Source organism: Rhinolophus sinicus, linkage group LG13, assembly GCF_036562045.2.
Source record: "Rhinolophus sinicus isolate RSC01 linkage group LG13, ASM3656204v1, whole genome shotgun sequence".
NCBI classification, from domain to species: Eukaryota; Metazoa; Chordata; class Mammalia; order Chiroptera; family Rhinolophidae; genus Rhinolophus; species Rhinolophus sinicus.
In genome coordinates, this window is record NC_133762.1 from 16,768,165 (window position 1) to 16,792,165 (window position 24,001).

The 24,001-nt window shown below is 58.5% G+C and overlaps 2 protein-coding genes across 6 annotated transcripts; both read right to left on the bottom strand.

Moving 5' to 3' along the window:
• Positions 1-1,376: 1,376 nt before the first annotated feature.
• TPD52L2 (TPD52 like 2) lies at positions 1,377-16,965 on the bottom strand. Of its 5 annotated transcripts, none has more exons than XM_019753401.2 (9): positions 16,807-16,965; positions 14,251-14,396; positions 12,325-12,473; positions 11,390-11,449; positions 8,470-8,571; positions 5,334-5,360; positions 4,388-4,429; positions 3,382-3,430; positions 1,377-2,825 (listed from the first exon to the last, which is right to left on the bottom strand). In XM_019753401.2, the coding sequence occupies exons 1-9, from the start codon at positions 16,823-16,825 to the stop codon at positions 2,730-2,732; spliced, it is 690 nt and encodes a 229-aa protein (XP_019608960.1). In that variant the 5' UTR covers positions 16,826-16,965; the 3' UTR covers positions 1,377-2,729. The 5 variants fall into 5 exon arrangements, with proteins under 5 accessions (XP_019608960.1, XP_074173733.1, XP_019608962.1 ...); XM_074317632.1 differs by having other exon boundaries at positions 4,388-4,432; XM_019753404.2 differs by lacking the exon at positions 1,377-2,825 and adding an exon at positions 2,991-3,293.
• Positions 16,966-18,656: 1,691 nt separating this feature from the next.
• Positions 18,657-20,333, bottom strand: ABHD16B (abhydrolase domain containing 16B). Its single transcript, XM_074317627.1, has one exon. It carries the CDS (start codon positions 20,331-20,333, stop codon positions 18,921-18,923), a length of 1,413 nt encoding a protein of 470 aa, XP_074173728.1. The 3' UTR covers positions 18,657-18,920.
• Between the last annotated feature and the right edge of the window lie 3,668 nt (positions 20,334-24,001).

The window sequence follows — 24,001 nt, forward strand, 5'->3', positions numbered from 1 at the left end:
TTTTATCGGGTGAGGGGGACCCATCAGCCTCACCCTGTGATGAGGGAACTGAGGCTTTAGAGAGCAGGACCTGGGCTCACACAAGTCAGTTCTTCAGGGAAACACCGTCTTCCCCACAAACGGAAGTGCAGAGTTCCCGAGGCCTAGGTCCATGTCAAATTCACCCTTGCACCCCACAAAAGCCCAGTGGACTCTTCCCCCAGGACATTTAATAAACGAAGACCACATGACACCCACTTGCAGCATAAATGAGGGTAAATGTTGACTGCACACAGCTGTGGTGCTTCCCACCCTTTGTACCAGCTCACTGTCGCACTGGACTGTCATGCGGGGACTGCTTCTGAAAACTGCAAGTCACTAACTTCCCCGCCTGTCACATCTGGGGCAGGCCTGGCTCCCTGACCCCAAAGGAGGTCAATGCCCCTGGTAAGGGGTTCCCACTGTGAACACCTGAGACGGGCAGTGGGCTCCTGCGAGGCAGCAGGCAGCTGTCCCTGCAGGGCCTGGGCAGGGGGTGTGGCTGACACTGCAGCGTGGCGCTAAGCAGGGAAAGCAGGTCGCAGGCCCTGCATGCCATCTCCTGGTAAGAAAGGGACGGGAATGAGTGCATTCCATTTGCTGGCTTGTGCAGGACAAAGGCTGGTAGGATGAACGGTTGTCAGAGGCTGGGTGGGTTCTGAGCACGGCTGGTTGTGCTTGTTTCAGATCCTGTAGACAGATCATCTTAAAACTTGACAAGAGTGCCGCGAGCCAGGCCGCATGGCAGCTGTCTGCCCTCCCCTCTGAGGCCCCAGGCCCCAGGCCCCAGGCAGGGTCCGTGCTGCCTGAGCTCACATTCACTCTGCTCTGCTGTGTTCTTCAGGCCAGTCACTTGCTGGTCCTCTTCCTGTGGCTCCGGCTGCACAGTGGGGTCACAGCCGGCACACCACTGGTCCGAGCAGCAGGACCCTCTCCTTCCTGAGGCCACTGCTCAGTGAGCTCTGCCACCTGGCCGAGGGATGCGTGTGGCCTCGCTGCTCACAGCAGTGGCTCTAAGAGCAGCTAGAGGCAGCCCTCGCCCAGGCCACCCCTTCAAGGGGTGCCTCCTGGCTGGTTTGCCCAACTCCTGCAGCTCACCTGACCCATGAGGTGACCTGCTGGTTCCCCCTCGTCCTCCACGCCCCTTCTTCACAGAGCCCACAGGCTTATCACCTTTATATGCTGTCACAGCACGCCAGTCTTTCTTCACAGCACTGAAGGTCTGGAATTTGTCTGACACCATTCCTTCCTGCCTGCCTCTCCCTGGGGTGTGGGCTCACGCCACAGCAATCGTGTCCATTGGTTTGTTCGCCACTTTCGTCACCTTCCTGAATGAAGTAAGACACACACAGCTAAAGTGGCTTTGCCCCCAGAGGAGTACTTTATTGACGGAGTACCCAATATTTACTTCAAGGAGAAGACAAATCTTGCCTTCTCCGCAGCCCATCTGAGACATTCTAACTCTGGAGAGAGGACACTGCATGGCAGTCTTCCCATGGCACCAGCGTGGAGCAGCAGACACCCAGGTCCAGAGAGCACATCACTGTCCCCCAAAGTGGACACTGAGTGGACAGGCCCCCAGGATGGGCACAGACAGATGCACATGCAGGCTAGGGTGCACCCCATCCCTCAGAGCCAGTAAGGCACAGCTGGCCCTCCAGACACAGCCGCCATGTGGGGCCCTGGGTGAGAGGCTGCTGGGCTGTGGCAGCTTCAAAATGGGAGAGATCTTTGTAGCTCCTGAGAAAGGTGACAGCAGAGTTCCAGCTGACCCCACACCCAGCCTGGACCCGGCCTGCAGGATCCACCAGCTGCTCACCTTGCCCTGGCATATGGTAAACAGGCAGGTTGGAGCCACTGACCAGGGACACGCCGGCCGGGCCTGGCCACACCACTATGAAGGGTGCTGGCTTTTCCTTCTCCTGGAGCCCAGGAGCCCTCTGGCCAGCGGGAGCTGCCTCCGTCATTGAGGACAGAGAAGCGAGTTTCACCCACTGGGATGGAGCGCGTTAGTGAAAAAAAACACACCACGGTACAGGCATGCTGCCCTCGGGCTAAATGCAGAATCCTATGCTCAAAACCCACTAAGGAACCCTCGTTTTCATATATAAAAACATTATAAACAAATAAAGCATAAGGCGATATAAGGCTTGTATTTCAGCTTGAGTCCAAACAAATATTTTCTAACTATGAGGCTAAAGCTGCTTTGCTTAGTTTTAAATTTTGAAAAATCCACTGCATTTAAAAAATAAAGAATTTGCTTCTGTTAAAGCTAGATCATTATTGTAACAATTAGGCAGCTGCTGATAATCTGTTTCTTCTTGGAGGGTCTCAGAAGCTGACTCAGGGAAGACCAAGGTTAGAAAAGACACTGATACTCCTCACTCTTCCAGTTCTTTCAGCATCCTGATGAACTAACAAGATTGCAAAGGGAGCTCGGCCGCGACCTCTGCCCCGCCTACTTCCTGCACCCAAGGAAGGAAGGCGCGGTGACCTGTGACAACATCACCGACTTCAGTGTAAAGCGTCTGTGTGCAGACTGCTGTCTAAGTCATGCGACGCAGCGGCCACGTCTACGTGTGGATGGCACGACTGTCCTCAGAACCGCTCACTGCGCCTGCCCGCGGCCTGGCTGGTGCTCCATGCTGCAGTGGCAGGTGTGGCGGTGAGGGTGTCTTCTTGTCCTGTGGCCGGGCAAAGCTGCTGTGGGCTTAGAAAGGCGTGTGCTCGGGCAGGGGCTTGTTGTCACTTCCAGTCGGGGACGGAAGGCTGTCACTGCCATTCTCTCTGCCACCCACCACCTTAGACTACATAGAAAAAGACCAAAAAAGAAAAAACTGAGACAGAGCACACAGCGCCAGGCTGATCGGAGGACCCTGCTGGGAACTCAAGGTGTTCAATTCTCTGTGTGAGTTTCCAGATGTGAATACTCACTACTTAGCAATAAAACAGAACAAACCACTGACACAGGCAACAGGCTGAACATATCTCCTAGAAATTATGCAGCGTGACAAAAGCCAATCCCAAAAGGGTACACACTGTTTAGTTCCAGGTGTATGACTTTCTTGACGTTACAGAACTATGTAAACGGAGAACAGACTCGTGGTTGCCAGGGCAGGGCAGGAGGAAGGGAGGTGGGCACCATGAAGGGTCTCGGTGGGGATGGAACTGCTCGCTGTCCTGACTGTCAAGCATCACATCGTGGCTGTGCTACTGCGATGTCATCACTGGGGAAACTGCCACAGGTACAGGGCCCTCTGTATGGCTTCCTATAGCTGCTCGTGAATATACAATGATGACACAGTTTACCCAAGTGCCAGGTCACACCCTAGCCGGAGACTCAAACGGTCCGGGAACAGTTACCTTTATGGTCCCAACTCGGTCTTCAAACGACTTGAAGGCTGCAGAGCTCCTTTAAAGAGAAAAGGAAGAGGTGTCGGTACAAGGGACAAGCAGCTGTGTTGTCCTCCTGAGTGTAAAGGGCCTCGGGGTCAGGGTCATCCTCCGGGAAGATCCCCAGTGGCATCCTGAGGTCGCACTGCACAAATGTGACAAGCCAGAAGAAGGGGGGGCACACCCCCGACGAGAGCCCAGCCGAGGTCATTTGGAAGCTTCACCGGGTCAGGACGAGGTCAGCCACACTCGCCCACCACAGGGACAGAAGGTCCGCATGCCACCAGCTGGTAAGATCCAGGCCTCACGTGGCCGAGCTGCAGACCCAACCTGGACCATGGGTGGGTGTGGGGCACCTTTCTGCGGCCCCTACGTGTACCTGCGCTGGCTTAGGAAAAGTGCCACGTGTCCCTCACACATCTCCCCTGAGTGAAGCACAGAACAACCAAGTGCATCCTGGGACAGGGGTGGTAAGGAGGCAGAGGAGGGAAAGTAGGCTAGCCCCAGCGCCACCCAGCCCCAGGCCTCTGCAGGCAGCCTGGCGAGGACTCCCAGCATGCTCTCGGGTGTGGCATCAGCAACAAGGACAGGAGCAGAGTGGGAGGAAAGAGGTAGAGACTTTGAGAACAGGCCACGACTTCTGGGGCTCTCGGGAGACCAGGGATCCATTCCAGGAGCACATAAAACCACACAGGCCTCATGGGTGACAGATATGGGTCAGAGCCTTTGGCCCTCCCTGGCCCGACCCTGTGGGCTGCCCTGGAACGTTCCGGATAGAGACCAGTTTTGCACACCAGCCTCCTCTGCGCCTCAACCCCACTAGCTCTTCCGCCTACAAGGAGCTTTCCCCAAATTATCCGAGAGGAGGCTGCCAGGGGAAGGGTCGTCCTTGGTCCAGGGACGGGAAGTGAGGCTGACCAGCAGGGGGCGCCCGCTCCCACCCGGCCCCGCGGGCTCTGGGAGGAGCTTACGTTACCTCATGGCCGGCATACTTATCGAGTGGCGGATGGCGGAGCTGCTGCTTGGAAGCGTGGGAAAAGCAGAGAGGGAAGCAAGAGTTAGGGCGCATCAGCTCGGGTCGCGCAGAAACCGCACCGCGGGGTGGGTGGCGGGAGCCCCACCCCCAGCACATCTGGGACCAGTACCAGGGAGCCTCGTAAGGCCCCCACCAGGAGGAGAACGCAACCCCAGGCTCCTCTCTCCCACTCCAGTCGCCCCAGAAGTGTGACGCTGCTGAGGGAGACTGACGCCTGGGGCTCCAGAGAAGCTTTTGAAACAAACAGCTGTCAGATGTCCTTACTTGACCTCACAGCAAGTGAAATGACTTTTTGGCAAAAGAGAAACCACCAGATCAAGAAGGTAAAAACATTTATCATCGCAGAGTGTTCTGAATTTAGGTCGCAGACCTCCCATCCAGAACAGTGTGTGACACTGGTGCCGGTGTCACTGGAGGGAGACGGCGGGGAGTGGGGGAGGGGTCTGACTGGGTCTCGGTGCTGCCCCATGCAGAGTGCGCTCTCGTGTCACAAATGAGACGCATCACAAATGAGACGAGCGCCCCTTGAAGTGGGGGGGGGGGCTGCTTCTCAGGAGGGTGCAGGGCATAGGACACAAGAGCGTGTCTCTTTGGGAACAGATGGGGAGAACGCAGATGGGCAGCTGTGAGGCTGGTGGGGCAGGCTGCCACAGCGCCCAGGTGGCAGGGAGGCCTGGGGAGGAGCCCTGCACCTGCCACGCCGCTGGTGACGGCCCGCGGGGGCCACAGCTCAAGAAGCCAGTGTGTGCTCTCTCGTTCTGGGAGGGGCCATGTCAGGCAGCCTACGGCCCCTCACCACCTCACCCAGCACCTCCACGGCCCAGCAGAGCCCGCCCTGCCGAGCCAGAGCAAAGCCCTCCACAGGTGTGTCCAGAGTCAGGCTTACCTAAAGGAGTGCGAGAACGGACGAGCCCTGCAAGGTGGCAGCAGGAGAGAAGAAACGCAGGGTTAGGAAGGGAGGCCAGTGCCCGCCCAGCCCTCTGCTCGGGCTCCGGGAGGCCACACTCTAGTCCTCACACCGCCAAGGAGAGCAGGACGTGTCCCAAGCCCGACTCAGGGGCGGGCTGCCGCTTTCTGGCCCAATAACTGACACCTGCGCACCCCACAGCTCCGTCCCCCCAGGTGTGGTCACCTAGAAGGGCCCTCCCTGCACGTCCATGACCCTGTTTGGAAGCTGGAGGGAAGAAGCCCCAAAGGGTCGAGCAGTGCAAAGGTGTGAGATGCGCCAAGGCGCCCCGGAACCAAGTCACCCCGCTCAGCTGCACACCGCACCTTGGCAGAGCGGCCTGCGTCCTGCAGACCCCGGGCGACAGGACTTGGGACGCCGTCAGGGCTGAGCACTCGGCACTCCGGCCCCATCACCACGGACAACAGGAGTCGACCTAGAAGCCAGCATGAGTCCAAGGGCCCGGGGAGGGGCAGCACAACCCCCTCCACTCCCAGCCAGGCCAGGTCTTCTAATACTGAGGCTGCCCCACAGGGAGGTCCTTTCAGAGCCACACACACAGCCCCAGGGCCCACTCAGGTAGGCAGCAGGAACTGTTCCCCTCGGGCTGGAGGAGGGGGTGAAGGAAGGAGGGTGCCTTGTCAAAGGTCCCCAAGCTGGACCGAGACCCATCCTCTGACCCAAACCCAGTTCTGCCACCTCAAGCCCCAAGGCTACTCCTGGACAGACCACTGAGGACTCCAGCCTGGACAGTTGTCCTGAAGGCCTGGCCCTAAAGGTCGCAATGCAGTGACCAGTTAGGGGTCACTGGCCCAAACTCATGGCAGAACCTCCCTGGACCCAGTTTACATTCTCAGGAAGCAATGGACTCGCACGCTCAAGCCCTAAACTGGGGAAGTTAACAGCCAGGGCCTCAGAAACCACCTGAGACCACATGGTGACACAGTGGGGTATATCAAGGACCCTGAGACGTCAGAGTTCACAGCACCACTGAAACACAAAAGGACAAAACCAGTGGGAGATGAAAGCCCCCATGGTGAGACACCCCAGCAAATAGGACGATCCCTCCAGGCACCTTGAGTGACCCCTGGTCCCAGGCCCTGGCGAGCCCCACAGAGCACAGGGGGCAATTCCACACACGGGAGGCACAGTGAGGCCAGGCACGGGGACGGAGCCGTCCCAGCATCACTGTGACAGGAAACCGGCTCACTGCTGGCCACGGCCTGCGCACTGTGACCTGAAGCTGCACGCCCCGAGTCGGCAGCAAATCCCCGTTCTCTGAGCAGAAGCGGATACGTCACTGTCCCCAGAGCAGACTGTGCAGATCTGCACCATCAAAGTGGCTGGGACAGACTCGTCCACAGCCACTGCCATCAGCACCGCGCCCGCCGTCTCCACCACTTTCCACCCAGGGCAGTCTGAACAAACTCAAAAGTGAGTGACCCAAAAGGAAAAGAGAACGTCCCGGGTGACGCAGAGCAGACGGGCTGCCTCCTTCAAGTGCTGTCATCAGACCAGCATTTTGAGGAAAGAGCGGGCACAACCTGACATGCTGCTCGCTTCAGCGGTGCTGGGACGGCCTGCCCCGCCTGCCCCGCAGTCCCTGGAGCGAGGCCAGGCCACCAGTGGCATGTGATCAGTCTGTCACTGGGCTTACCACGGCACGGCTCAGGTGGCCAACGCAGGTGTCCCAGAGCACAGCAGTGACAGTGTCATCTATTTTAAAGCAGATTTGTTACAGGAACACAGCCACAAGGCAAGTGTTAGCAGCTCAGTGTGAGACATCTGGGAGGAGTCACTGCAGGACCCTTGTTGCCAGCTCAGAGTCACGGGGCGGGGAGAGGGCTGGGTGTCTCCTGGGCCCAAATCACAGCCACGGTGGGCAAGGCCTGCATTTATAAGGCGATCCACAGGGACCCCCCACCCCCGCCCAGCCACAGCTGCTCAGGAGCGGAGGCCACAGTCCTCATGCGCAGAGCTAACACACAGACCACGTATGACTGTTCAGCTTCTCTAAAGGTTTAAAACGGTCAGGATACAGTTGGGGAGGGGTAATTATGTGATACAAACAAAATAAAAGGTGGGCAGGGTGCTGGGCATGGGTCATCGTTTGCGGGACTGAGCAGGTGCCCAGGGGTGTTACCACCTGTCTTCGCCTCTGGCTAAGTGGCCAGAGCAGAGTCCCCAGCAGGCAACCGCCTGGCCTGGGAGGTGGGCAGGCAGGGAGGGAGCCCACCAGGGTAGAGGCTGGCGAGGGGTGAGAGTGGGGGGCACATTCAACATCACGCTCGGCACATCAAGCCCACAGGCAATGCCCCATGTGGTTTTCTCAGGATGGGCTACAGGGAGGCACTCCCTGAAGGCGGGGAGTGAGCTGGCGACGGTGACACACACGGCACACTGCCTGGCTGTCACTCTCCAATGCGCACCTCGTCCTAACAACCCCTGGGAGGTAGTCCTAACACCCCCAGGGTACAGGGAGGCAGCCGAGCCAGGATCATGCCGTTGCCTCTGGTTCCAAGGCCCAGAGGCCCAGCTGGGCGATGGCATGGCCATCAGGCTGGGGTCCTCTAAGTGCTCGAGCCAAACTGAACTCCCTGGCCCCCAGGTCCTGCTCAAGAGTCACCTTCAGTGGCCATGAGGGTCGCGTGAGCCTCTGGGAGAGGACACTCAGTCGAGGTCCCTGGCGTGCGAGCACACTGTCTGAAATCTGGGCCAGGCATACACCCGAGGAGACCCCACACCTGTCCTGATGCCGACCCCCAGGCCCGAGTCCTTCTCTCTCCACGGAACTTCAATGAGAAGCGCTCTCCTTCACCAACCCCAACCCCAGAAGTCACCCAAAGACACCCACAACTGTCCCTCCCAAGAAATACAGAATCGGCAAAGAGGCCGGCAACGGAGCAGCACAGCCTGCAGACGAGAGTCTGGGGTGGGTATGGCCACACCTATGAGTGTCCTGAGCCCTGGGGCTCCAGCAGGCTGCCCTCAGACCCTCTAATAGATGTAAAGTCCCCAAAACCTCCCCGAAGGGCCAGGCCTCAGGGAAGAGAGGCTGGCGGGGTCAGGGCCTCACCTCATGTCTCCAAGCTTCCTGCTGATGGCAGAGCCCACGGTGGACAAGGCAGCTGACGTCCTCTGCCCCGCCTGAGACAGCGTCTCCTGAGTCTTCTTGTAGCTGGCAAGAAGAAACACCAGTTCAACCAACCAAACACGAGGGGCAGCTATCACCTATAAGCCAACAAGACAAAGTGCCCACAGAACGCTCGCCCGGTCACCATGGAAGGGACATGCGTCCAAGCTCCAGGCCCCCCAGAGGGACAGAAGCAGCACTGCAAGGCTGGGACCTCCCAGCCCTGCGAGACACCCTTCCTGTGATGGGTATCCCCACTGTGATACCAGTTCTCCCACAGCAACTCTGACCGGGGAAGCACAGGGCCCCAGCAGGCCGCTCCCCACGGCCTCAGGAGGCCGCTCCTGGCTCTTCTCATGTGACAGCACACAGCGGAGAACACAGGTCACCCAACCCACAGGGGTGCGCTCCCGAGTGTCCTCCAGCCCCACCCACCCCCCGTGCTTCAGAACCCGGGAACCTCGGTCCCACGCCACCATTCAGCTCCAGGGAGGTGTGGGCTCCCAGCAAGGACCGCCCCGTCTATGCCCTCCGCCATTCCACCCTCACACATATGCATCACAGGAGACGTGATTCCATGACCCCAACATCAGCGGGCCGGGCAGGGTGCCTCGGCCACAGGGATGGCAAGGACACGCCTGGGCCCACCTGGAGAGCCAATGCCTGGAGCTGCCGGCCCTCCTCCAGCTGCTACCACAACAAAGGCACAGCAGCCTGAACCCAAGAGCTCCTTCTGGCCAATCTGGCAACCCCGATAAAGTAATGGCTTGGGATGGCAGGGCTCCCAAGATGCCAGCCTGCCCTTCTCGCCTCGCCAGCGTCGGTGGTGACAGCTGAGCGTGGGGTCCAACAGCACCAGCAGTGGGTCCTCTGAGCCCTTCCCTCCCACCTGCTCCCCACCGCTGCCTGCAGAAGGCCCCTTGGGAGTGCCTGCTGCCCTCCCTCCGTCCTCAGGCCAGCCTCCGACCACTACAGCCTGCCCACGTTGGCTGTTTCTGCCACGGACCCTGCTCTCTAGCCTGACAGTATCTCTACCTGGATCTGCCACCTGCACCATGACCAGTCTCAGGGTCTGGCAAGAGTGGCAATGATGGTGAAGAAGCACCTGTGGCAGGTGTGACACCACACAGACTGCTGAGGAAAGGCTCTAGAACCTTCTCCGGGGCCCCTAACTTGCAGTGCCTGCTAGCCCCCACACTAAGACCTAACCTGACAAATTGCTTTCATTTCAAAATGAGCTAAGTTTAGATTATCTGCAAGAAACAGGCTTCTGTGCACCTGGAGCGATCGTCGGTAACGAGAAACACCAGGTACAGAGTAACTGAAGATGCGCCGTGTCGTTAGAAACACAGATCCAGAACACGTCTCCAAGCGCAGTTGCCCCGCAAACAGCAAGTCCAGACGATCACGTTAACGCCCTCTTGCTTTGCCGGAATAAAACGGCCTGAAGCAGAGGGTTTAAAGAAAGCTTCCTGGAACCCTGTGGCTCAGGACCACGTGTGGGAGGCGCAGGCTGGAGAGCGGCGTAAGCCTGTGCCCGGAGTCCTTGGTGACGGCCGTGGGGGCAGCACCCCGCAGCCCTGGCATTTCTGGGGTGCAGAAACGGGTCACAAGCGTCTCCTTCAGGAAGCGCCAAGCCGAGGCAGATGTAGCCCGGGCAGCAGCACCTGCCTCTTGTTGGTGCTGCCCGGCCAGTGCCCCTGGGGAGTCACTCCCACCTCTCAGGAAGGCACCGGCAGAGCGCCCCATGACCAGCAGCCTCCTCCCGCCATCAGCGAGTGGCGTCTGCTGGACGCACCTTCTGCTGCATCTCCCTTGGGGGCTGCACCACCCCTACTCTGACCCCGGTCCGGCCAGCAAGAGCTTATGGCTCCTGACCATAGGGAGTCCCATCAGGCCACTTTGTGTTGGGCTGTGGCGCTGGGTGCCCCGTGCACCAGAGGAGAAGCTGACCTGGGAACAAAGCCATCCTGGGCAGAACGAAGGTTCCCAGCACCCCTAAACACCTACGCAGCGACAGGCTGTGTGTCAAGTTACACTAACAGCTGAACACGCGACCTGCTGGGGCCCCTGGGCACACCCAGCTGCAGAGGCTCCATGCACACAGCCAGCCAAGCTGGGGTCCCAGGCACCTCCAAGTCAAGCTTGGCAGAGCCCGTTTCCTTTCAGCCCAACAAAGGCCTTTCTGCTGTGTTCTCTGGAAACCACGACAGCACTTCCTTCTAAACAAGAGACGGAAAATCCCAGAACATGACTATTTTTAAACATGGCCCCACCCGGTTGAAAAGAGTTGCAATCAGGTGGGAGCACAGATAAATAAGATGCCAGACGCCATCCAGGGCTGCACGCGACGCTGTCCGTACGTGCTGTACTGGTAATGTGTGCGTGGCTGACAGCATGGGGTCTTCAGGATCCCAGCAGCACGGCCCACACCGCTCCCCACACCCAAGAACCCCCAAAGTGCTAAAGAGCTGGTGACGCTCTGGAGAAGTGCTCAGCAGGACCTCAGTCTGCAGCGAAGGAGAGAGGCCAACGAAAGTCACCACTGACACCAGCCCCGATGGCACTCGACCACTTGGCCACTTTGAAAGCCAAAGATGCTGCAGGGCTTCTTATCTAAGGGCCCCGTGCCAGGCAGAGGGGTCTGCAGTGCGGCCCAGGTTCTGACTGGACCTCTTCAGCGACTGCAGCCCACCCCACAAGTCCAAAGGATCGTTTCATTTGTGTTGGAGAGGAGAAAACTCTTCTAAAACAAAACAGCCAGGAAACAGCCGGCTCAGCCTGTGCCCAGTGCCCAGCCTGCCTGGCTGTAAGGCGCATCGGGAGGAGGAGGGAAGGGGGTGCTATGGGCAAAGGCACTCACAGGTCTGACTGGGTCATTTTCTCATTCCACTCTCCAAGTTTCTCAGAAGTTTTCACATAGCTGAAAACAGAAAGTCTGTGGTAAATTATTGAGAAAAATTATTTCAACTCAGGTTTCAAACTGCACATGAAATTCCAGCTAAAACGGAGAAGCTCCGGCTGGCACGATGCTGGCTGGGTCTCCAGCCTGCAAGAGAACAGACAGCACTTGTGCAAGGACCTGTATGCAGGCCAGGTGAGGCCTGAGGAGGGGTCGGCACAAGCGACCAGCTCTTCTCCTGTCAGGCCGAGGGACTGCTAGTGTCATTCAGTGCAGGAGGGTCTCGGGGGACAGCAGTGCTGTGAGCAGCAACAGGGCACAGCCCGGGGCCCCACACTCCTCTCTGACAGCCACCCCTGGCATTCAAAACCTACAGTTTGCTATGACAGGAACAGGCTCTGCACAGACGACCTGGGAAATGCCATTCAATCTGTCCTTCTGTGGGGTCATGGGGAACAATCCCAGTGCGTTCACGTGGGAGGATACATTTCAGAGGAGCCCCACAGCTGCACCCCCAAATTCAGAGAGCAGAGTCATGTCTGGTTAGGAGGTCCTGGCGTGGTGACTACGTGACACTCATGAGAAGGACTTATGTCCACTTCAGCAGACACTGAGCTATGGGGACCAGAGGAAAGTCGGCTTCAGTAAGGACCTGACTGTCCCCAATATGGACCCTGAAACATCTTCTTGTCACATCCCACTTGGACAACTAGCATGGGCGTCCACCCGCCTTGTAAAATACGTGTAGACTCCAAGCCATTTGAATCAATACAAGCACAGGTGCAGCACGGTCAAGCACTCAGGGCAGCCTCGTCCCCAGGTCCCGGGGCTTCTGGGCAGAGGGCCCACAGGGTGAACACCCGGGGCAGCCTGGCGCACAGCATCAGGGTACCTACGCGTTAGAGACCTGCACGTCATGCCAGCTGCGGGACAGGTTGTGCCTCAGGCCCTCCAGGGTGGAGAGGCCCAGCTTCCGCTTCAGCTCCCCACAGTGCCTCTCCTTAGCTGCCAGGACCTGGCGCAGAGTGACGATCTCCTCTTCCACCTGCAAAAGCAAGCAGTGGACAGGATCGGCTGCCACAGCTGCAGACGTGGCCGGCGCCCTGCACACTGCTGGGAGGCCTCTAGAATTATGCAGCACTTTTTGCCTACAGAGACATAATCGTCTCAGGGACAGTCTGCGGCAGACACCTGCTGTTTTTATCCGGTACCAGGACCCGAGCTTCTTCTGCAGAACTAGCTCATCCCCAGGACAAGTACTTCCAAGGGGGCTACCAGTCACTGTGCCTACCCGTGGATGATGAAGCAAGGCCTGCCAGAGCTCTTCCTGGGGGCTGGGCACAGGTGTTAGGGGAGAAGCCCGTCCCTCGGGGATCTGGGTCTGGGCTCGGAGAACAGAAGCCGGAATTTCCGGCAGCCAGTCCCCACGTGCACGGAGGAGTTCCACATACAGTGGTAAGGAAACAGAGCTGACAAACAGATGGGTGGCCAGAGACCCAGGTGACAGAGACAGCCCTTATGACGTGTGTCCCTGAGGTCAGCTCCAGGCCTCAGCAAAAGCCAGTCCCACAGCCAAAAGCAAATTCGCTTTTGCGCTTAAGGCAATGTAAGTTGGACACCAGAAAGAATCCTGACAATAAAATCCTGAACCTCCTCAGGTCTTACAAAAAAACCAAAAAACCAATGTGACCAGAAGGGAGCATTGTTGGAGCCTTACTACTTTAGAGCTCTCACTATTTTCAGCTCCTATATAAACAGCTATTCTAAAAGAGCGCTTGTTTGGATCAAAGCACTAAAACACAGCTTAGAGTCCTGCACGTCACTAAATTCTACTTTAGGAAATAGTTGAAACAAGAAATAATTTAAAAACACAGTGTCATCAAAGACCAAACTATTACTAGTCACTCAAGCAGTTTCAACCAGTGACGAGAACGTTTCATTTATGGTGCAATGACTGACAGGGCTTAAGGGCACATAGGCTAGTTGCCTAGGGGAACGTGCAAGTTGAAAATTGTAAGTGACATAAGAGCGCCTTCACTTTGTAATTCCACTCTGAAAAAGACCTGTGGTTTTAGTCTCTAAGCCAACGTATTGGAAATAAAACGTGAAGCGTGAGTGTCCTCGCACTTCCTGCTGCTTCTCTTAACCTTTGTTCATTCGTGCTTCCGTGACCTAAAACCTGCTCCAGGGGCGGAGGTTCATCGACACACCTAGCTTTGTTCAGACCCATGGCCATACCCACGATGTGTCAAGACAGGGCTTGTCTGGACACAGAGCAAAGGCCTGTGACAAGCACTGCGTCAGCCTCTGCCTGACTGGATGCTATGGTCAGATGGTAACAAGTTCATCTCTCCAGATTCTGGAATGTCAAGTGAGTCACTATTACCCTCTGCATCACACGGTGAAAAGAAACTCTTGGCAGCTGCTTTTAATACAAATTACACTTAGAGGCTTTTGTTCTTAACTCCTATTTCCTCTTAAGGGACTCTGTCTTAGAAAGACCACATGGCACCTTTTACAGAAGTATTTCTGAAGGAGAAATTAAGATTGAGGGGCAGATAAGACTCGTGGGGTCTTGAAAACATGGTATTAATTCCAACAGAGAGACTGCCAGCAGAGGGTGTGCCCGGAGTGGCTGTCCCTGTGTGGCCATCCTCAGGCAGCAGCGACCAGTGCCAGGCATGTACAAAGCACAGGCTGCAAAGGGCAGTTTCTCTGGGGCTCCGGGGACGGCCTCTCAAGAGTAATTTCTGCCAGCACAGCCAGCATCGCGGTCCCTCATGAGCCTACAGGCTTCCCCTGCTGGTAACCCAGGACAGCACCTTGGTGAGCTCGGCCCTGAGCTCCTCCTCCTCGGCCTCCGTCAGCCCCTCCACGGCAGGAGTCTGGGCAGCCACTGCAGTGTCAACAGGGACATCTGTCATGGAGTCGGACAGCAGGCCTTTGTTAGGAGAATTCAGGTTGATATCTGCCAGGGACAAAATGAGGCCAGAGAGCGGCAAGTAAGAAGGTACAGAGAAGTAAACAGGGTAGAGGGCTCCACCAAGGGAGAGAGCAAGGCTGAAAGGACAGGGGGCCAGGGGCAAGGGGCAGGGGGATGTGAGAGGGAGCCGGGGACTAACAGTGCCTCTGCTCTCAAAGGGTCTGTGAGGACGGTGTGGCCACTGGACTGCAGCAGCCACACCACAGTCCACTCCGATGCTGCTTCAGGACCCAAGACACTTGGTGCACAGCAGCCATACCCTAACTCTGTTTCCCCTGTGGAGTGCTATCTACTGAGACAGGAAACCTTCGCTACAAAGCAGCCCAATCTAACAGATCTGCCATTTTTAGAGCAAAGGAACACAATACGGCTGTACACACAACAAGCACCACTTTCCAAAAACTGATCTGCCAGCGCGCACACCACACTCACAGCCACGGAGCACACGCTTGTCATCAGTCCCGCAGGGAGTCGGCAAAACAAAAGTCCCTGTGAGTCCATCCTGGACCCTCACCAGCAGGCCCGCAGCTCCCAGTGGGTGCAGAGGGCACAGTGCCTCCACCCCTCTGCTATGCCCAGACCAGGTTCACGTTCCTGCAGTTCACAGTCAATTCAGCTTCCCGTCTGCATGAGGTTTGGAAGATCCCACGCAAGGAAACATGGGTCTGCTCAGTTCTTTCCAACTCCAGACATACGACTGTCATTTAGTACTTTTATACACTCAGCGCCGAAAACACCCTCCCTTTGATCAGCACACTCTGTGAAGAAACAGATGCTGCATGGAGTGTGGCACGTTTAAAAATCGGTTAGAAGAAAAGGCACAGAGCTTAGAAAGCAGTAGAAGTCTCCTTAATGGCAGGTATGTTTGTCCACTGTAGAAATCCTAGTCTGCTAAATACAGACTGAGTGCACTCAAAAGCAAAGATGCCTTCTTAGCCCCCCACAGGTCCTGCACCTGGAGCTGTGCACTTCCTTGGTGCTCAGTAGGTGTTTACTAAACGAAGTTGATTCTGATGTTTATCTGAAATCACCTACCTGACTACTTCATGATTTGTACCCCTTATGCTGAACCCACTCAAATTCAGTAAATGCCTTAAGAAAACTCCACAGTTTTTATCTTCTAATTTGGCTATCAAGCTAAAATTGGGTCCCGTGGAAGTCACCCCCAGGTAGAAAGTGGGCACTTACCAAACATGCCAGGCACTGGACATGCTGGTGACACCACCGCAGCACACCCTGCAGCTAGGTGCCTCATCAGAGGACCCGAGGCAGCCAAGCGTCTTACCAAAAGACCCACAGAGACTCAGCGTGGGGCTGGCGCCATAGGCAAGTCGGGGGCCAGAGCCCTTCGCCCTGGGAGCCCCAGCTCTCTAACCCTGTATAATCCTCTGCAACATCTGGCCAAGCCAAGACGCACTCTACTCTCAGGGTTATTCTGAAAGTGGAAGAAGATCATTTGACACACAAGCTTAGCAAGGTGTCTGGCACACAGTTAGTGCCCAGTTAATGTTTCCTGTCAGTCTCTTGGTCAGAACCCAGGGCTTGTGACACTGACCTAAATTAGAGGTGCAAGTCCAACAGTGAACAGCCTCCTCAACTACCAAAGCCCTGGGCTTCTGACGCTCAACTATTCTATAAGCCGTCGTCAAAAGCAGGAAAGTCTACAGAATGTCATCAGAAGCCAGGAATTCTGATGTTTGAGGTCAGACAGCAGGAAAGCAGCTGACGTTCTCGTGAAGTTATGTCAGCACAGGCTTCGGCACCCCCTCCCTAGAGCCTCAGAATGAAGACTGACTCGTATCCCCTTCTGCAGATTTTAATCTCCGGGCCCGCGCCACACCCCCGCGGCATCTCCGCCTGCTCGGGGTGTCTGTTCTGGAAACAGGCCAGGCGTGCTGGGTGTGCCCGACTCACTGCACCCGTCCCTCCGCGAGACAATCCCTAACTCGGCTGGGCCCCGGCAGCGTCGCCACCCAAGGGCGCTGCGCTCCACGCGAGGGTGGGTCCCCTCCGCTCCGCGTCCCTGCCCGCGGGCCGCGCACGACGCCTCAGCCAGATCCAGACGGGAGTGTCTCCAAAGGCCCTGGCACGGCCCGAGGGCGGCCGAGCGGGCAAGCGCCGGGCGGCGGCATAACGAAAGCTGCCTGGAGTGAGAACACCCACAACTCGGGGAACGAGGGGAGGGTCCCAGCGGACAGAAGTGGCTCAAGCCGCGGGCGGAAGACCCTCGCCACGACCACGGGAGCTTCGTGGTCGAGCGCCTGGGAGCTGACCACGGGCCGGGGGGCGGGCGGGCGGAGGAGGCGACAGAGAGACCGAGACGCGATCCCGGGGAGGGGCGGAGCGTGGGCCGGCCCGGGCCCGTAGGCGACGGAGGCGCCGCGCCCGCCGGTACCTTGGCCAGCAGAGTCCATGTTCAGGCGGCGGCCGGGCCTGCGGGGTCGCGGGCGCTGTAGTAGCCGAGCGGGCCGCACTGGGAGTCGCTCGCCGCGCACACACCAGCCAGCGGAACCGCCTCAGCCGCCGCGACATTACGTAATCAGCGAGGCGACGGCCCACTTCCGCTTTGACGTGCGCTCCGCCTTCGCCCCGCCCCCACTAGCGCTGTCCAATAAGGACGTTGCTTGGCCCAGTCCCTGTTCATCCGCTCCAACCCGATTGGCCAAGGCTGAGGGCGAAGCCGGACAGGAATCCCGCCCAGGCCGGCTCCACCAGCGAGACGCACAGGTAGAACGGTCCGAAGGAACCCTGGGAAGGTGGGAAGTGGGAAGACCGTCCGACATGGCGCCGTGGAACCTCTCCACCCCCGCTCTTTGGAGGTCTCGGGGATGCTTGCCGCTCCCTCCGAGCGCCACAGCACACGCAGCTGTACGGGTCAGACTCAGACCGCTTGTGATCCCTCCAAGGCCCGACTCCCTGACTTTGGGGTTAGCCTTTCCCCCCAGTCTGGCTTTTTGTTGTTGTTTAGTCCGTCCATTTACGGAGATTTTTTTTTTATTGTATGGGGGTTGCGCAGAAAAAGATGTGACCACGATCCGTCCTCTTGCACTGCAAGCGCCGCTGCCCTCACCTGGTTGGAGGCGTCTAGGTTCCCGGGCGGGCACCGGGCGTCATGCACGCGCAGCTGACACGGGCATGAGCACGCCTGCCGGGAATCGGTCCAACCCTGTGCAGCGTTCAGCCGGTGTTCTCGCAGTTCTTTTTCACAGCCACCGGGTGAACCAGGTGGAGCCCTCCCCGCTTTACAGATGAGGACACTTAAGTTAGAGTCACTTGCCCAAGGTCACTCAGCTAGTAGACTCTGGAATGAGAGTTGGCCTAACTTCTCATAGGAGATATGTGTAACCGTCTGGCAACCTGTCTCCCTGAGACAAGTCCCACAACTTACCATCTTTGTCACCTAATTGCCCCTGGAAGCAAATCCTTAGATGGTATTCAGACCCTTTAGGATTTGACCTTTCTGGGACTACTCTTCTTGCAACCAAGCCACTCTGATCCCTAGGCACACAAGCCCCTTCCCTCACCCCTACTAATTCCTCTTCCTGTCTCAGCTCAAAGCTCACTTCCTCGTCACAGACATCTTCCTGGTACTTTGGTCACCTTAAGTACCTGCCTCTGCTTTCACTGGCCAAGGTGCATCGTGGCTGTACCCTGTGCTGGTGTGATCAGTTACTTGTATGTGCGCCCCGCTTACCTTTTTCAGTTTTTCCAGAGTTTCTTGCTCAATCCACCCTGGCCAGCCCTTGTCCCCAGAGGCAAGGGACAGCCAGCAAGCAGTCCCTGCTTCATGCCGTTCAGGGCAGATGGCAAGGAAGCAACTACATTACAAGTGGTGGTCAGCAGAGGGTCTGTCTCTTTCTGTATTGCATCCCTGAGCCAGGAACAAAGCCCAGCCCAGGTCTGGCTCAAGGAGGTGCTCGGCAGTGAGTGGCAATGCAGGTGTGTCTGAAGCTCTATGTGGGCATACCGCTGTGTGTACCTGTTTCTTTGAGACTGTGGTCCCACGGTGCATGCCTCCGGTAGAAGCTAGGAGCGGAGGGGGGGAGGGGACCCTACCGAGCAGCAGCATCACACTCTAGGAAGGGCCAGCTGCTAAGACCTGCTCTATATACCTCCAATGCCAACGTCCTTTACAGCTAGGGGCGACTTGCACAGACCTTTCCACACCATCCTTCCCAGAGCCATGCTGCAACTCAGGCCAGGCGAAGGGCACCGCCTAGGTCTCCCACCATCCTTTTGAGGTGATCAAGGCACCCATCACACAGCTTGCCATTAGTTGGGTCAGCTTAATCTTTGCATTCCCTTTAGGAGTTGAGAGCAGACTGGGACATCCACAAGTGTTCGAGGGAGGAAGAGAAAGAAGGGAGTGGGGAACACCCTCCCCTCCCGCAGACACCAGGTCGGGATCCCCAGGCAGGACCAGCTTCACTGGTCGGGGTGTGGGGAGGAGAACGGACCTGAGGCCCAGAAGGTGTGCGAATATGCAAACTGGCCCTGCGAGGGGACGTGCTACAGCGTCCAGGGCAACTGGAAGTCCTCAGGCTCCAGCGGACTGCAGTGAGTCGCCTCCACGTTCTTGAGATGCTTGCGCGCCAGGAACAGCGCGAGCTGCCGGCGCCGCCGTGGGCTGAGGCCCTGACCCACGAGCCACGGGAAGGCGAGCCCGTGGGGCCCCCAGGCCTCCTCGTCCTCCTGCTTGTCTTCGCAGCTCGCGCGGTAGGAGCGCAGCAGTTCCAGGCACCACTCGTCGTCCACGCGGTAGCGCGCGTAGAAAGCGGCCTCCTGTGCCAGGCTGCCAGCGCGCAGCCAGCGAGTCACGATGGCGAGGCCCTCACGCGCCATCACAGCCGGGTAGCGGTGCTGTAACAGGCGCAGTAGGAGCTCGTTGCCGCGATTGCTTTCCACGTCTCCGGACGGCAGGGGGCGCAGGTGGCCCGAAGTGCTGACCACGTCGTCCTGCGTGCGCCGGAGCAGCAGCACCGGCCCGGGGTAGCGGCACAGCTGCTCTGCTACATTGAGGTTGAAGTGCTCGCGCACGGTACGCACCACCAGTCCTTTCCAGCTGTGGGGCATGACCTTCACGGCCAGCGGCACGAGGTCGTCGAAGGTGGCATCGAGGACCAATGCGCCCAGCTCCGGGTATGTCATGGTGGCCCAGGTGGCCGTGAAGCCGCCAATGGACCAGCCATAGACCACCACGTGTGCAGGCGGGAAGTGCAGGCGGTGCAGCGCGTACTTGACCACCACGTCCATGGCGTTGGCGTCGTGCTGAGGGAAGGGCTCGCCGGTGCTGCCTCCGAAGCCCGGGTGGTTCCAGCCCAGCACCGAGTAGCCGGCTTCTAGCGGCGCGGACAGGCATCCCATCTCGTAGAAGCCGGCGTTGCCTTCGCAGCAGATGACCAGGCGCAGGCCGCGGCCGCTGCTGCCCGGGTGCTGCCGGCGATCCATGAACATGGTGTCGATCTCGTTGCCGTCACAGGCCACCAGCTTGGCGCGCCGGCCGAGGTAGCGCTCCACGAGGCGCTCTTGGCCCTGCTGCAGAAGCGGCAGCAGCGCGCGCGTCATCAGGAACATGGAGCCGGGGTACACGAGCCAGCGGCCCAGGGAGTGGGCCAGTGCGTAGCTGGCAAGCTGGCCCGGCAGCTCGCGGATCTGCTGCAGGAGGCAGAGCGCCTGGCTGCGCGCCCCCCGCATGGGCCTCCCAGGCGCGTCCCCACCCAGCGCCGCTCCCTGTAGCAGCCACACACCGGCTGCGGCCGCTGCGCATGTTAGCGCGCCGTAAGCGCTGCCACCCCGTCCGGCGGCGCGCACGTCATCCCAGCGGAAGTCCACCGGCCAGCTGCGGAAGTTGTAGGTGTAATTGGCGGTCAGGTAGATCTTGAACACGTGCACCAGCGCCTTCACGAAGCAGACGACACACATGGGCGTCGAAGCTACTGGGTGCTCCTCGCTGAACCTAATGCCCAGTCCCTGGGCCGGGGTCGAGGTGGGAGGCCCAGGCCCAGCCCGCCACGGGGCTGTCTTGGGACATGCCTCCTCAGGGCTTGGTCTTAATGGCCTTTGTGACCTGGGCCTTCAAGGGCCCAGAGGAGGTATGGGCATCTGCCCCACGGGCTGGCTTTGTGAGTCACTGTTGCTGGGGGGAGACACGACACCCAGTGATTGGCTCACAAAGGGTTCCCAGGTGTGGGGGCCCTCAAGTTGTGCCCCGCCCCGGGACACAGCCTTCCACCCGTGGCGGCCACACCCTTCCCAGGCCCTCCTCCGCCTGTACCTTCCCCTCTCCCATGCCACCCACACCTTGAGCAGCACCTCTCCTCAAACTGAAGGTGGATAGACAGGCCAGAAGTTGACAGCCTTAACCTCTTCCTGAGCGGAGGCCGGGATCTCACTGGGGAAAATGCATGGCTTCCCGTGACCCTGAACCAAGCTTGCTGTGGGACCTTCCCCAACCTCTGGAGGTCCCTACGCGGTTGGGAAGGGAGCCAGGCAGGCAGAAGCAGCTCTGGGATCAGGCTGTGTGAGACTTGGCAAAGACTATGTAGTCGTGTCCAGGAGAAGGCTGGGGGTAGCAGTTCCCTGCCCAGGCCTATGCTAGGTGCCCCCAGCTCTCCTAGTGCGAGGGAGCTGCCCAGGGAATCCCACGCTGCACCACCCTGGGGAGCGGCAGAGGCCGGCTGGTGGGGCTGCTGCTGGAGCCCCCAGGCTGTTTGCTCATGGCTTGCGGCCCCCATCCCTCCACACCTTCCTTCCCAGGAAAGGGGGTGAGTGCAGATTGGAAACCCCCGTCTGGTTTGGATCCTGTTTCCTCTGGTTCTAGCAGAGGCAATGACCTTCTCCAGGTGGGTCCTGCCTGGCCAGGGTTCCTCATTTTCAGCCCCTGGTCGAGCACTCCTCCCCTGAAACCACCCACAAGCTGTACCTTCCTCTTTTCTAGAGGCCTTTGATGGGTTCCCCTTTTTCTACTGCATCAGAGAGGGCCAGTCCACCTGAGGGCAAAGGTGACAGGGAGAGACGCCACCCAGGGGAGCCAGGGAAGAGTCGGACTCGGGGCTCATTCAGCAGTTGCTGTGCCTGCAACAGGGAGTTTGTCGACCCCCGCGAGACCAGTGCAGCCCAGGACCCAGGCCGGCCTCAGAGACCCCAGCCTCTGGGGAGGGGCTTCCAGAGCCAGCAGCCCCTCTCTGCTCCCCTGTGTGTCTGGGTCAGGGGCGCTGCCGGCCCACTCGGCCCCTACGATGTTGAGAAAAGCAGGGGACATTTGCTGTCCTTAGGCGTGGGCGGGGGGTCGGGAGGGGTCAGGTGGCCGTGAGTGGGTTAGGAGGGTTGAATGTCCTCCCGGGGTTTCCAGATATAATACAGAGTACCCAGTTAAATTTGAATTTCACATAAAGAGCAGATACTTTTAGTATAAGTATGTCCTAAATATTACATGGGATATACTTATAACTGGACAGATAAACCTGTTTTGGTGTTTGTTTGATTGTTGTTTTTGCTAAATCTGGCCACTCTACCCTGGCACCCCTCCCCCAGCCAGCTGATCCAGGACCGTACTGCTCTGCTCATTGGTCAAGTCCTGGGGACCAAGAGGGTGTCTGGCGGTCCACTGGTGCACTGGGCAAGGGCCCCTCCTGTTCTCTTTGCCCTGCAACCGCCTCCCCTCTTCACTGGGGCCTGAGGGGCAGTGGGGGGAATCATTTCTGGGGGAGAACTACTGCTTTATGGAGAGAAATCTGACACTGCTTCCTAGGTACACACGCACGTTGGTGTGCACTTGTGTCATGTGTCTTGTCAAGGGAGTGATCTCGGTTGTTTCTGAAGCTCCACACCTGGGGTGGGCGGGTGGAGCTGCCGTGGGGATTGGTGGCCTGGAGGTTACTGGCCCAGGAGCCACTTTCGTAAACTCAGATGCTGCTGATCCCAGTGGGAGGGGCAATGTAGACCCAGAGACTCCAGGCTCATTTTGTGAGACCAGAGGGGTGCCGCCAACAGCGGGCACAGTGGGGGCGTCCTGGATGGTTGTCCACACAGGATGTGGCCCACGCCACCTGTCCTAATTCTCCAGGAAAAGATAGGGCTTGGGGGAGTCTCAGCCTCCTGGGGACCATTTCCCAGCTTGGTGAGTTCAGAGACTTGTGCTTGGAAATAGATGCTTTTCAGCCAGGCCCACCTACCCTTGGCTCCCCTGGAAGAGCAGGAAGCGAACCAGAGACCGGATTCTGAGGGCAGAGGTCAGCAGGCCAGAGCAGCTGGCCCCCTGGGGCCCTTACCCTGGGTCTGGTGTGGCCCCTGACACCCCCCCACCAGCCCATAGGAGCCTGAGTGCCTCAGAACCACCAGCTCTGTTGAGACAGGAAAGCATGTGACAGGAAGGGAGCCCTCCTGGTGTCCCCTCTCCAGAAGGGCCCCCCAGACTGGACCAGCTGCAGCAGCAGTGACCTCTTGTGCCCCTATCTGCTCAGGAATGGTGGGGCTGTGTCCCCAGTTATCAGATCTGTTCCAGGAGGCAACCCCCTCCCTCGCCCCGTGTTGCCAGGCAGACATCTAAGTATGCACGCCACCCCAGAGAGCAGCAACCCACAGAGGCAGGGCTCCTACTGGCCAGTTGTGCTTAACCTCCCTGGAGGCCCTGATTTATGCTGCTAGCTAGCTGCCAGCCAACCTTGGAGCCGAGTGGAGGGAGAGAGAGAAAACCAGTCCCAGAGGCTGGAAGGGCTGGGGCCAGGATCAGAGCCCCTGGCAGAGGGTGTCCAGCCAGGCGGCGGGAGCCGACCATAGTAGCCCTGAGCTCTGGGAACCGCGCCCGGGCCTTGGGAAGGCTGAAGCCACCCCGTGGGAGGGGGAGCTGAATCTGCACAAACGCCTCTGCTCAGGAAGTGGGGTGCTGGGAAGGTGGGGGCTGGCTCAGAGCCTGAGGACAGGAGGAGATGCTTCCTGGCGGATGCGGGGTCAAAGAGGGGCGGAAATGGCCAGGACAGCTGCTGGACATCTGGAATCATAGAGTCACACGGCGCCCTTGAGAATGGTGGGGTTGGTGGGGGAGCGGTGCATGTTCAGGCCCTGTGTTTCCTGCGTCCCTGCAGGGCCGGGCTCAGTCTCCTCACGCTGCCCCCAATGTCAGGGACAGGTCTGGGTTGGGTTGGGTTGAGCCTCGCAGCCGTCTGCTGGGGGCTGAGTTCCCCTGGGCTCAGTCCCCTGGACGGTGCACAATCTGCATATTTCTGCAGAGTCCAGCGCCCCCTGGAGCTGTGCAAGCCTCAGCCCTCCTCCTGGGGTGGCCTCTGTGGCCCATATATGAACTTGGGAGGGTCACTGTACCCTGGGGCCCAGTGTCACTCCTGGCTTAGGAGCCTCTCAGTACAAGGTCTTGTCCCACCACCACTGTAACACCCAGTGCAGGATTTGATGTAAGGTGAGCTGGCTAATGATTGTCTGTCATTCAAATGCAACCAGTGGGACAGGACAAAAAGGTTGCCTGTGCTTTCTAGTACCCTACCTGGACTACAAAGATCCTGACCTGGCTGGGTGTCAGCTCACACCGCTCTGCCTTCCTACACGCACCGCTACAGTCCTGACTAGAAGGGTGGTTT

Excerpts from the sequence above, each read along its gene's own strand:
- TPD52L2 (XM_074317632.1), bottom strand. Across the intron at positions 11,450-12,324 it reads GACGTGCAGGTCTCTAACGC|CTATGTGAAAACTTCTGAGA; the intron begins GTAGGTACCCTG and ends TTCTGTTTTCAG. Across the intron at positions 2,826-3,381 it reads ACCGAGTTGGGACCATAAAG|TCTAAGGTGGTGGGTGGCAG; the intron begins GTAACTGTTCCC and ends TTTTCTATGTAG.
- ABHD16B (XM_074317627.1), bottom strand. The coding sequence starts at position 20,333 with ATGTGTGTCGTCTGCTTCGTGAAGGCGCTGGTGCACGTGTTCAAGATC.